This window comes from Copadichromis virginalis, linkage group LG18, assembly GCF_057382275.1.
Source record: "Copadichromis virginalis isolate Kocher_CV1m ecotype Utaka linkage group LG18, C_Virginalis_male_GT1.1, whole genome shotgun sequence".
NCBI classification, from domain to species: domain Eukaryota; kingdom Metazoa; phylum Chordata; class Actinopteri; order Cichliformes; family Cichlidae; genus Copadichromis; species Copadichromis virginalis.
Window position 1 is genome coordinate 24,363,370 of NC_140635.1, and position 13,511 is coordinate 24,376,880.

The following is a 13,511-nucleotide window of genomic DNA, read 5'->3' on the forward strand; positions in this document are numbered from 1 at the left end:
ATGGGAAGGTAACCTCTTTGCAACAAGGAAAATTGGTGGTTGGCTGGTGATTACGTTGATTTATTAATTTTTTTACATTGTTTGTAAATAGCTGCCGTGACCAGTTCGGCATGCAACACTCACTGCTTTCACTCACAAGCCAATTGCACAGGTCGCCTTGTGGGAGGGAAGTTGCAGCCAAACAATCGCAGTCTCAGACAGATTGGCAAATGTTTGCAAATAATTTTCATCTAACTTAAAAATTCCATTATGATCTCTGTCTTTGAAGTATGCATTTTAAAGGCAATTGGATTGGAAGTTAAGTCACACAGTCACGGTAATTTGGTCATCCTGCAGTCTACAACCACTTCTTTTCCATAGTGTGACTGGAGCATTAGCACTGCTTAAAAAACTTGTGATAAATATCTTTATTATATGATTATATGCTAAATAAATATTGGTTTTCACACCAGTGAAAGACTAAAATTGGTTCTTCCATTAAAAACACCAAAATCTATTAAGTTAAGTACCAGCTCCTCAGTGCGGGTATGTGTCCATAAGAATGAAAATGCAGATATGCAAGCGGCTCAGACCACACTCACTAAACTGCCTTTGTTTAGTTGACTGATGTGGAAAACCCATTTGATGTGAAAGTAAAAAGCTGTACTCTATGCCAATTTCTGAACTGAAGGAAAAAACAAAATTACTGACATGAACATGAGCAACGTCAATTTTCCTTGAAATAAACCTGCTGATTAGAACATTGTGTAATTTAAAACTGCACTATATTCAAATGTGTGCATGTTTTTGTATGACCATGCCTCTTCTTGGTCTTCCCATTGTAGAGATGAACCGCCACCATTATTCTCTGTATGTTCACAACTGCCGCCTGGTGTTTCTGCTCAGAAGAGATTTCACTCAGCTTGACACTTTCAGACCTGCTGAGTTCCACTGGAAACTGGAGCAGGTATGAGTACATATTTGTGTGTGAGTATGTGTCCTATTTATATCTGCATATAGATTCAGGGTGATTCTGTAGAGCAGATAAAGGGCTTTTATTCATTCTATAGGGAAGGGAGAGGCTTTTCATTTTAATTATGAAGGCCTTTCATGGCTTTTGTCTGCTTGGTGCATGATATAATAGAGTAAAAGACACCACTATCCTACACACGTACTTAGACTCACACAGAAGTACAGACCAAAAGAGGAAAGTCTGTTTAGTTATGGGTAATAGCTCACCCAGCAGCAGATCTCTACTACCTGTCATGCCTCTGGAGAGTTGTTGAACTAATTTGCACTGAAGGTATGTGTTTCAGTCCTGCAGGGAACCTTTAAGAGGTAAAAAGTTGCATCATGCAGTATAGTGTTGCGTCTACAAGAAGAATGCAAATAAGAGAGGTTTTTTTTAATCTCACTGAATGTTGCAGGCAGTAACTATTGCATTAAATAAAATGCACTGCTGGGAGGTAAAAAGTTTTAGTCTTCAAAGCGACTTCTGTTTTTAACCCTGTCTGTTTAGAACAATGCAGGCTGTCAAACTGATGTTTAAAGGTCAGGTACATCAGTGACAGGGACACTTAAATGAGAATCATCTGGATAAAAGGAAGCTACTCCCCGCAGCTCTTGAAACAGGCGTTGGTGAGAGTTGCATTCAATTCAGTTTTATTTACAGAGCACCAAATCACAACATCTGCCTCATGGTGCTTTAAACTTTAAGGTAAAGGTTAAACAAGATGAGAACAAAACACAGACTGATGGCAAATTTAATGATATGTAACAGCGGTATGTAAACACCTAGAGAGTGAAAAGAGATGAGTAAAAAGAAGTGCTCAGCTTAACACAGCACCTCAGCAGTCTCAGCCTTTAGCAGCATAACTAAGTGATGCTTCAGGGTCAGAGAATCTAGCCCTAACTATAAACTTTATCAAAAACGTGTGGTCTTAAAAAGTGTAATCTTAAAAATGGAGCGGCTGTCTACTGGGAGCCTCCCCCCCAAACTGGGAGCTGTTTCCAGGCTGACAGGGCCTTGGCAAGAGTTGCATTCAAGGCCTCCCATTCTACTTTTAGAAACTTTAGCAGCCACAAGTTGCCTGGAGTATGAGAGAAAGGACCCTATTAGACTAATATGGTCTTTAAGATTGGATGGAGCCTGATTATTTAAGACCTTTTATGTGATGAGAAGGATTTTAAATTAAATTCTGGATTGAACAGGGAGCCAGTGAAAAGAAGTCAATATGGGTGAAATACATTCTTCTATATCTTTCTGTTTGTATTCTCACTGGAGTGTTTTGGATTAACTGGAAGCCTTTTTAGGGAACTTTAGAATAGCCCGATAGTAATGAATTGCAATAATTCAGCGTAGAATGAATGCCAGAATTAGATCTTCAGCATCACTTTAGGATATTGCACAGATGAATAAAAACACCCCAACATATTTGTTTAATGTGCATCTTAAAGGACATAGGCTAGCATTTATAATGTAAAAAGTATTGGTCTCAGCACTTAACCTTGTGGAATTCCATGGTTAAGAAGAAGACTAACCATTTACGTAGAAAAAAATGGATCTGCTAAATAGGCACGATTCAAACAAGGGAATTGCAATTCCTTGAACACCAATAGCACGTTTTAGTCTCTATAGTAAAATGTACATTTTTTTTATTTTGATTGAAAATTTAGAGTCAACTCCAATTCCAAAAAACCAATGGCATACTTGGGAATGCAATAATTATTTTTTCATAAACATAATATTGAAACTAAGAAAGTGTTCAATTTTAAGAAAAATAGTTGATTATGAATTTGATGGCTCTAAAAAAATGTCTAAAAAAAGTTGGGACAAGGCAATGCTTAGCACTGTGTAGCATCCCCTCTTCTTGTAACAATAGTTTGTAAACATTAGGGAACTGAGGTGACCAGCAGCAGGACTTTTGGGAGAGTAATGTTGCCCCATTCTTGTCTCGTATGGGATTGTACCTGCTCAACAGTCCTGGCTCTTCTTTGTCATATTTTTATTCACAATGTGCAAAAGGTTTTCAGTCGGTGAAAGATCTGCAGGCGGCCCTGCCCAGACTCAAAGCCATGCTTTTGTAACAGGTGCAGTATGCGGTTTAACATTGTCTTGCTGAAATTTGCAAGACCTGCTCTGAAGGAAAGGCCTCGATAGGCTACTTTAGTGCCTGTATATAACTTTCAGCACTGATTGTGCCTTTCCAAATGCGCAACCTGCCCATTCCATAGGCAGTAATGTACCCCATAAAATCAGAGATGCAGGCTTTTGAAGTGAGCGCTGATGAGAAGCAATTCAATTCCATTCAATTTTATATATATATATATATATATATATATATATATATATATATATATATATAGCGCCAAATCACAACAAAAGACAAAAGTCGCCTCAAGGCGCTTTATATTGTAAGATAGGCCCTACAATAATACATACAGAGAAAAACCCAACAATCAAATGACCCCTTATGAGCAAGCACTTTGGCGACAGTGGGAAGGAAAAACTCCCTTTTAACAGGAAGAAACCTCCGGCAGAATCAGGCTCAGGGAGGGGCGGGGCCATCTGCTGCGACCGGTTGGGGTGAGAGAAGGAAGACAGGATGGTCCGGCTCCTCCTGATGTGGCGCCCATGTTTTCTATAAAGATTCAAATTTAATTTTAAATGAACGGAGGTGTTTCTTGATCACATACAGCCTCTTTTCATGACAGAGCTTTAACCTGCGTGAAAATGTGACAGCGATTTCTGGAACGCTATTCTGAAATCGTTCCACGATTTGCAGTTTTTTTGGAGATTGGTGAACCTCTGTCCATCTTTACTTCTTAAACAATCATGTGTCTTTTTTCCACCACTTACTTTTCGACCCTTTTGTTGCCCCAATTTTCTGCGACGTGTTGCTCCCATCAAATTGAAAATGAGCTAATATTTTCATGAAATAGCAAAATGTCTCCATTTAAATATTTGATATGTTTTCTATGTTCTATCATGAATAAAATATGGCTTCATTCAATTTTCAAATTATTTCTGATTTTATTTACATTTTAAACAGCAGCTCAACTTTTTTGGGAGATTGTGTTTGCATTTACATATTGTCTGTTACTGAAACAGCGTGACATTCGCCGAGCTCATGAATATGTGACTCATTTCCCTTCCTTAAAGGCTGTCTTTCCTCTTTAACTCGCGCTTAATCAACTCAGCGAACGATTGTCTGTTTGGTGCCGTTGTTGTTGTTATCACGTTGCTCTTATTTCTTAAGCGTTTGTATTAAAATCAAGGCTTCCACCAAGTTTAGCTGCAAAGTTTGTGTTTTGTGAAAAGGGCAGAAGTTTAATCACCCAAATATATGTGCAGAAAGAAAGCAGCCAGAAAGTAATGTTGTTAAATCATTCACATGGTTCAATTTTTCATCTGATTATTTTATCAGAAGGGTTGTTTTCGCCCTCTGCCACAATTTTGAGTCAGTTTGAGTCTCTTTATTGTGTCTGCATGGTGTTTGCGTTTTTTTTTAAATTATGTTTGGGCTTAAATGTAACCACTGAGTAAAGGAAGTCTCACAGTATAGAAGATCATAAAATCCCTCATGTCTAAATAATTTTGATGATAACCCAGCTCACCACTGTAAAAATGAATGCTAGCTGTATATCTAATCTAATTGTTTACTCTTGGGATGGCACATTTATCAGCCATATTTTGAAATTATTAGAAAATGCCTCATAATTATGGAGAGTTCTCAGAAGTTTCCACTCACAAAGCAGATTATAAGAGATTTGTATTTGGTCTTTTTGTCAGTGCAATGGTGCATCTCAACCCTGGCTTATGGTTTATATTTTATCTGTAGGTTTGCACTGAAAAATATATGCAAATTCATTTTCTTGGTTTTTTCCTTCTTCTTTTTTTTCATTGTGAGGGCATATGCGGTAATTCCCTGCATTCATACAAACATCAGTGTATCTTTTGGTTGTCATCTTTGTTAGTGGTGGTGTGTACCTTCCAGGCAGAACAGTTGTTTGTTGCAGGTCACAGGTACAACAAAATGTGTTTTTCTCAGGTGTACCTTCCAGCCAGGTAGCTGTTTGTTCTAGGTCAAAGGTAGATTGAAAAGTGCTTTCCTCTGTCCACTGTTATTTTCTCCTGTGGCCCACAGAGGTGGATGTGACAAAGAGAAGGGCACCCAAGCAGATTGCTAAGTTTTCCAAGCAAACAACCTCAAGACATGGTTCTATTTCTGCTTTGCTTTTTCTCATTCTCTCTGCATCTGTTATCTTTCTCCTATTACCTCTCTCTTGCTCAGTCTTTGCTATTACACGCACACAGACACACACACACATATATATAGTTCATAGTTCAGATAGTGGGGATCCCATTTTCTCCTTTAGCTGGATCGTGTGAAAGACTGTGGAGGGAGTATGCTGTACAGTCAAAGAGAATTTGTGATGGTGCTGCTCACCACTACAAATCACTCTCATTTGAGACTCTCATTAAATATAAATGGAAACTGGTCTGAAATACCAGAGGTTAATGAGAGGAGTACATAAATGAACAGAGCAAAGAAAAAAAAGTGCTCTGTGATTATCGTGAACTGATTATGACTGTGATTTGCTGCAGTTTTTTTGTCTTGTTTCTTTATCAAACGCCAGAGCATAAGTTTAAGGAGATAGAAATAGAAATACATTCATGAAACTGATGTGTTATTGTTAAATCTAAGTGCAAAATGGTCATTTTAGAAAGAAATGCTCCTCTTTAAAACTTAAGAACAGATATTAAAATCTGATCTGTGCCCTGAAGCAGTACACAGTATTTTATATGTGAGTACGGCTGATGCCAACCGTCTACAAAAAACCCTATTTGGATTTTTATCAGATGGCAACCAGGGACCATCATGCCAATTAGTTCTCAGACCAAACCCATCAAAATATTATGTTTACCAGACAGCCATGTATACACACGCACGCACACGCACACAAAGAGAGAGAGAGAAACAAAGTAACAACAGTAGCCATGCTGCAGCACTGGGGCGTTAAAAGGTTTGAGGGCTACTTCCACTGCCCTTTATTTTGCAGGCATTAGTGAAACCACACTTAGCTTTAAATTTCATGCTCACTTTGATCTTCACTAAAATCTTTTTGACAGAGAGACATTTAGGCTACGTTCACACTGCAGGTCTTAATGCTCAATTCCGATTTTTTGATCAAATCCGATTTTTTTGTCTGCTTGTTCACACTACAAATAAAATGCGACAGCAAACGCGCTCTTGTGTGAACACTCAAAGCGGCCCGCATGTGCAAAAGAAGGCGTCACACACAACGCACTCTGTTTAGACCCAGAGCAAACAGTATTGTTTGACAGATGGCCGTTAATACAAAGTCTTCGGACTTTACGTTTCCCAATTTTTGCTTTAAGTTATTTTGTTATTTACATAATAATGTAAATAACCTAATAATGATCATTATTGCTGTTTTAGAGAGGAGCGGTGCTTCAAAGGATAGTTGCAGATTTCTGTCAGAATCTGCAGATTACACAGTACAAATAAAATGTTCACGTTTCTCCAACGTTGTCTTCCCAACAGTTTCACTGACATCTACACCGGATGGCCAGGAAGCGTTCGCGATGTCTTCTCGGGCGCTTCTCTGGCGCGTATAATTGGCGTCTGTCTTGTGTCGGTGACGTAAAAGACGTATTTAATGCGACATGACCGTTCAAACAGCAGTCGCTTTCTAAAACATCGGATATGTATCGGATTCAGCACCACATACGAAAGTGACCCAGATCGGATTTGAAAATATCGGATTTGCGACGTTCACACTGTCAGACCATGATCGGATATGGGTCGCATAGGGTCAAAAAAATCGGATTTGGTGCGCTTTCGCCTGCAGTGTGAACGTAGCCATAGACACAAAACTTATGGCTACGACACAAAACTAAAACGTAATCAGTAGCTTTAACTGGACTTCATCCCAGCAGTGACAGAGAAGGCTGTTTCCAGCTAAGGTCACAGAATGTTACTTCCTTCCACAAGTTTATAAAAACACAGAAACAATCATAACCGGATTCCTTGGTTGCAAATAACATTCTACTTTTACTGTACTGAACATAATGGCATAGACTAACAACAAGCTGGAAGTATCGCTAAAGCAAATGGAGACAAAGTGGAAAGACACTGTCTGACCTTTGTTCTAATTTCTTTAAGTAGTCTTCTGGAAAAGTTCTCCAGGCTTCTTGAAGGACATTTAAAGCTCTTCTTTGGATGTTTCTGCATTTTGTTCTGTTCTCTGTCAACATGATCCCACACTGCTTCAATAATGTTGAGGTCTGAGGTCTGGGGAGGCCAATCCCTGACTGATAGTGTTGCACTGTGTGTTTTTCTATCCAGGTATGCTTGTATTGCATGGTGCTTGGGGTCATTGTCATGCTGAAAAAGCTGTTCCCAATCAGATGCTTTCTAGATGGTATGCAGTCCCCAAACCATGACAGAGCCTCCACTGTGTTTTACAGATGGCTGTAGGACACTCACAGCTGTACCTCTCTCACGGCCTCCTTCAGTACATAATGATGATGATTGGAACCAGAAATGTCAAGACCAGAATTGCTATTGTGTGTTTATACCTTGAGTTAGATTCATAGACCCGTATTAAGTGGGTTAAACTAAAAAAAACAAAAAAAAACATTCCTCTGAAAATGGTCAGGTATAAGGACTCGACTGAAAATGGTTGAAAAAGTGGCTAGTGTACAAAACGGCCTTTAGAAAGCCTGGAGGACTTTTGCTCAGCACTTTAAAAACTGCAAGTATTTCTTGCTCCAGCAAAATATAAAGAAATGAAGAATGGCTCAGGACTTTTGCACAGTACTGTGGATAGGAAAAGTAATAGAGTAGCAGTAATGTTGTATTAAGAGTTTTCTGGAAGTGCACAGAGTGTTAGACAGGATCATGAGTTTGAAGCTGGAAACCGAAAGGCTGATGTTGAAGGTTGTGAACACCGTAAGTAGTCGTCAATTAGAAGAGAGAGGAATTCTGGAGTAATTTGGATGAAGTGGTAAAGAGCATTCCCAATAGGGAAACAGCAGTGATTGAAGTGGACTTCAATGAAGATGTGGGTGAGGGGAACAGGCAGATGGTCCGCTTTGGTGACTGCTAAAGTCAGAAGAAGAAGGTTTGACTGAGTGACCAGTGACCACCAGGATGATGGTGGCTTCTCAAACGTAAATCATAATTCCACTAATCTTCCTATTAGTTATCCTTCACAAGCCAAAGGGACTATCACTGTTTAGTGATCAATGAAGTTCATCTCCTAGATTCAGATGTCATGTAAGCAGAGGACATTAAATAATGAGGTATGCTTCATTTCTTTCATATAAACTGGTTCAGCAAACCAGAGATTGTCCTTGTCGGCTCACTGCATGGAGTACAAAGTACTACTAAAGATAGATTGTACCAAATGATAATGCATTGCACTTGTAGGCTGAATCACACTGAAACCAAATAATGAAATTAAGTCTGTACTCTCAGCATTAGCTCTACTTCCAAATGCCTTTCTTTCGCACTACTGAAAGAAATTTTAACATTCACTGCTGAATGTTACACAGTGTATTATATATTAATAGTGCATATTAATACTTATTATTTAGTATCTCAGAGTGCCTATAGTGCTTAAAACAGACTAAACTAAGAACAGGAACTGCCAGAGCGCCTTGAGGTGAATAATGAGCACAAGAGTAGTGGAGGCTGTTGGAAAAAGGACTGTGGTAAGAAGAGGAAGAAGAAGAAGGGGTGACTGTGGAGTGTCACAGCTGCTTCGTACTGTCCTTGTTCCTCCAGCACTTAGAAAGGACACCCAATGGCTTCTGCAGCAACTCCATTTAGCTCTATTGATTTTGCAATTCTGAGCCTAAGAGAGGAGGGGTAGAGTGCGATGAAAGCAAGCTGGCAAAGAGCGAGGGAGAGAGAAGCTTCCATTTTCCATGTCGATCGAATACTCTGAAGGAATGTCACATTGGACAGAAACCGTTATGCACGCATCTACAGGCACTGACTTATTTATGAGTTTATGTGAACACAACCATCCACACAAACACACACACACACGCCAGGATGCCTGCTTTTCCTTTCAACTTCTCAGTGTTGGTAATGGACTAAAGGATGAATCACTACCCTTTCTGAACATTATTCACTCTCCCGAGTCTGGAGAGTCAATCCAGCTGTCGTTCTTACCAAGTCCTATACAAATCAAGAAACACTCTCTTTAAATTTCCTGCAAGCCAAGAGTGTGATCTTTAATGTGCACCTACACCTTTCTATATTTCCCCAAAGTCAAGAGCGTGTCCATTAAAATCAAATGCTTTATAGGGAGAGCACAAAATATAGTGTAATACAGAAGGGTTAGAGGGGAATCAAGTACCCAGTATTTTTCTCAGCATAGTTGTGAGATTTTGATAGGATTAAAAGATTTCTTTTTCTTTTTCACATCAATTCAAAATAACAGTAAATATGACAGGGCATGGTGAGAGCGCCCATGTTGTGAATCACAAAACCAGCTCTCCGATTTCACCAATTACTCCTCTCACAACTTCTGCAGAACCCCTGCTATTTATTGTTTATGTCTGAGATCAATAATAAGGACTGAATGCTGGAGTTAGAGCAGAATTGCTCATCTACAGTTATCTGCCTTATCTGCCTGTTTCCACCATGCCTATCGTGCCATGGCTTGTTCTCTGCCCTGTGTGGATTAAAAGGCCCCATTTGTTTCCCGAGAGATTAATTGGATGATGTGGGTGGTTGTGGTGTGGCGTGCATTGCCTCCCCTTCTGTTTGTAATAGATAGCGCCTATGCAGAGTGTGAGAATTTTTCATCTCACACACAAGAGACTAATAAATGTTTCAATTTTACGTCTAATTATGCATATCCACGTGTTATTTTCCTACGTGAAGCTGGAGTGAGTTTTGTTTGCTAGAGCAGATTTTTAAAGCAAAAGCATCTGGAGTGAGAAGACAAGACAGAAAGGCAACCACGCTTTGTGATAGATGAGAGCACTTAGTTAAAAAAAAATCAGACTTCATAATTTCTTTCAGTTCATGTCATGTTTTCTCTCTTATTTACCATGGATCACTTTCATTTTGCAATTTAATCTACTGCAAGGACTATTCATGTTTTTGAATAGACAAACACAAGTTGGCACTGAAACGTACATTTGTTCCTTTCTGAGAGTGCAAAACAGAAAAAGACAGTAAGCAACTGAGGAAATGTTAAGAACTGCCTCGAGCAAAACCACTCAGTGTTTATTTCATTTCTAGCCTCTATTTTTCAAATGCCTTCATTTGAGAGCTCAGCTGGACTTTGTCTGCTTTAGGTGCCCCCTTTATCTCTCTAAATGTAAATTTCTTTGCGCTCTATGTGTGCTCAGGCCGGAGGGTGAGGGATAGCAGGAGTATATATATGTGTGTGTGTGTGTGTGTGTGTGAGAGAGAAAAAGGCTTCTTAATGCTCTTTATTGAGCACTTTGCATACATGGTGAGTGCTCTACATAATGTACTAACAGCTTGTTTCTTCCATCGTTCTATTTACCACTTCCAGTCACTCCACACGTCTCTCCAACTATTGCTTGTCTGTTCTCTTCTCCTTCTCCAATTCCTGCCTTCAGTTCATAAAAAAAGTCTGTTCACATCAGCGATGAGGTAGAATTTAAATTATTTACAGGTATCATATTGCTTCATTCATCAAGTAAGAGCTCCTGGAGATATAGGGGAAAGATAAAGACAGGCAGATTTCAAACATTATGCTGAAAGACGGTATTTTAAAGCAGACCTTTCACTTTAAGCATCTGGCATGTTTTTGCATTGATCTAGAGCCTCATATCTTTCTTTCTTTGGATTGTTTTAGTTGTAGCACTAACACAAATCAGATCTTTATTAGATATCAGATATTTTTCTTTTTAAAAATAGTTTGGCAGAACTTTTCAAAGTAGAAACTGATGGTTTAGAAGTTTTAGATAAGCACACTTTGCTTTATAACTTGTGGAAAACTTGGCAACTCTGTATTCTTTTAATTGGACAGTTTTTTTAGTGAGTGTTCTGCATAGAAGTTTGCTAGATTTGCCCTTTCACAGAAAACTGCATGTTTTTTTTATGCGCATGCCGTTGCGCATGTTAGCAAAGCTCGTTTCCTTTCTTCCTTTCTTTTGCTTTGTGCCATTTATTTATTTATTTCACTATCCTTGTCATTCCCACGGTGACACATAATACGCTGGCATCAAAAGTGCGGTGCTGCATCTGTGTCAGAAAAGAGATGATCAGAGGAGAGGGGTGCGAAAAGGAACAAAAGAGATGAAAAGGGAAAGAGAAGGGAACTGGAAGTTATGACGGATGGATGAGGTGGAGGTGGGGAAAACAGGGGAGGGGAAAAATAGTTCAGACAAAAGGGCATAGAACGGGCCGGATGAGAAGTAGAGAAAAGGAGGGCTCTGGGGAAAAACTAGACTTCCTAAAATTATCTGGTGAATGTTTGAAGAGAACGACAACAACACAACTTCCAGCATCCACCGTTATTTTACCCAGTACTACAGTTATCATGTCCATCACACAAGCTAAAGTACTAATAAATCTGATCAGACAAAAGGTTAGTTTTCACTTGAAACAGATGAAAACGCCATCATATATATTTTATAAGATTGTAAGGAAGTCCCCACATCTGAAACCTCTCCAGTATATCGAAATAAACTTGACCTTATTAAAGGGCTCCTCAGCAGCCAGCACAATGTCCTCATTATTCTGTCGATGTCAGCAGATCTAAAAAGCACTAATGCTGTCTGTGAAACTGTGCTTTGGTGTCCTCCTCAGAAAAGGTTCACACAACCTATAACCTCTGTTTGGCCCAAAAATAAAAGATTCAAGGCCGCCGCTTTCCTCGTTAGCAGCTGGTCTAACGCAGAGCTGGCAGCATCGAATTGTTTTGCCAGGGATCTTCTGGGTGAAAAACCTCAATTGAGTCCGTGTTGAATTGAGACTGTGCAATATTTTCTAGGTCCAAGTGGCTCTTAAGATCTTCCTTCTTCTCTGCTGGTATGTAGGATGTAATAGCCTCTCGTAAATACACCGTGGCAGATCTCCACAAGATAGACTGGCTTATCTCCAGCTTTTTATCCTCAGCAATAAAACACTGCCGCTGCTGCTGCATGGTAATATTCTCTACAAAGGAAATCAGGCTGAGTAAGGTAAGGCTTAGTCACCACAGTCTCCAAGATGAACCTTTGTCAGAAGAGACCTACTCCATACTGTGATAGAGAAATGATTAGAAAGAGGATACTGTCTGTACAGTCCTTGAATCTATGCAAAACAATTAAGGACATAATCTTAGGCAGCACACAGATTTTTCTGTCTAATTGATTGAGCGCTCTAAGTGGGGGGGTTTTAATCCGATTATTTAAAAAAGCTGAAGCGTTGAATGCTGGGAAATGACAGTCACATTGTAACAAAGCCTTTTATTTTTGCACACAATGTGCTGGTCTTTCTGATGAAATTAAACAATAAAACAATTGTTTACTAAAATTTCCTTCCTGTTAGACTGATTCATAGCAGGTATTGGTTTGGAGTAGCAGAAAAAAAGAGAAACTAATTTTGTTAATGATGGCTTTATGCCATCAAGGTTCCCAGTAAGCCTTGACAGTGAGCCAGTATTTAAAAAACCCTTAGCTAACTCAGTTAAATGGAAGACATTGACCTTGTGTTTTTCCAGTAGTGGCATGCCCAAATGTTCTCTATGTTTGAAAAATGTAAAACAAGCTAACTGAGCAAGCACAAGAAGTCCTGACAGAAATAGTGAAAGCACCTGTGTGAGTGTGTCAATAATGTAAATATGGTTTGAGGTTAAAATATTCAAAGTGTGTCATACCTAAAAGCCACAATCAGCACTTTTACTTGCACATTCCCTCTGCAAACACATGAATTCAAAAGGGTTTCATGGAGGAAAACGACAAAAAAATGATGTTCTGTGGAGGTTGTTAAAGTGATTTTTGAATCATTGGACTGTTTGTCTGTCCGCTGTGTCTTCTGTATGTCCTGTTTCTTATGTTTCTTTCATTCAGGGTGAAAAATATAACCTAAGTTTTTATTTTTATTGGTAGTAGGAAAGGAAAAATTTGCAAAAATAACAACTGCCAGGTAACCGACCTGAAAAATATTTTCCAAAAATGCCCCAATTTAGCCTGGTAGGAAATCCCAAAAGTTAAGAAAACTGTAAATGCATTTTGAACTTCTATGTTAGTGCAGACGTGATGTTTATGTCTCTGCACTTCAGCCTCTGTCTCTCCTATTTTCTCTCTTTCTGTTGTGGGAATGCTGTGATGATAGCATCCATCCTAAACAGGTCTGCAACCTGCCCGAGGACCAGCTCATTAAACTGTTTCAGCATTCATTGTCTCGTTACTTTGATGCAGAGGAGAAGTACTTTCAAGCTCACACTAACTAATATGTCATCAGACAAGCAATGCGTATACAAACAGATACCATCAGCAACAGAGAATTGCTGATGGTATCTGCTAA

At 39.1% G+C, this 13,511-nt stretch overlaps 1 protein-coding gene across 1 annotated transcript in view; it reads left to right on the forward strand.

Moving 5' to 3' along the window:
* Positions 1–13,511, forward strand: part of clstn2a (calsyntenin 2a) — a 158,948-nt gene that overhangs the window by 125,043 nt on the left and 20,394 nt on the right. The window contains exon 9 of the mRNA XM_085438434.1: positions 825–946. Within this exon, the coding sequence (XP_085294560.1) occupies positions 825–946 (122 nt within the window). The remainder of the gene's footprint in view (positions 1–824; positions 947–13,511) is intronic.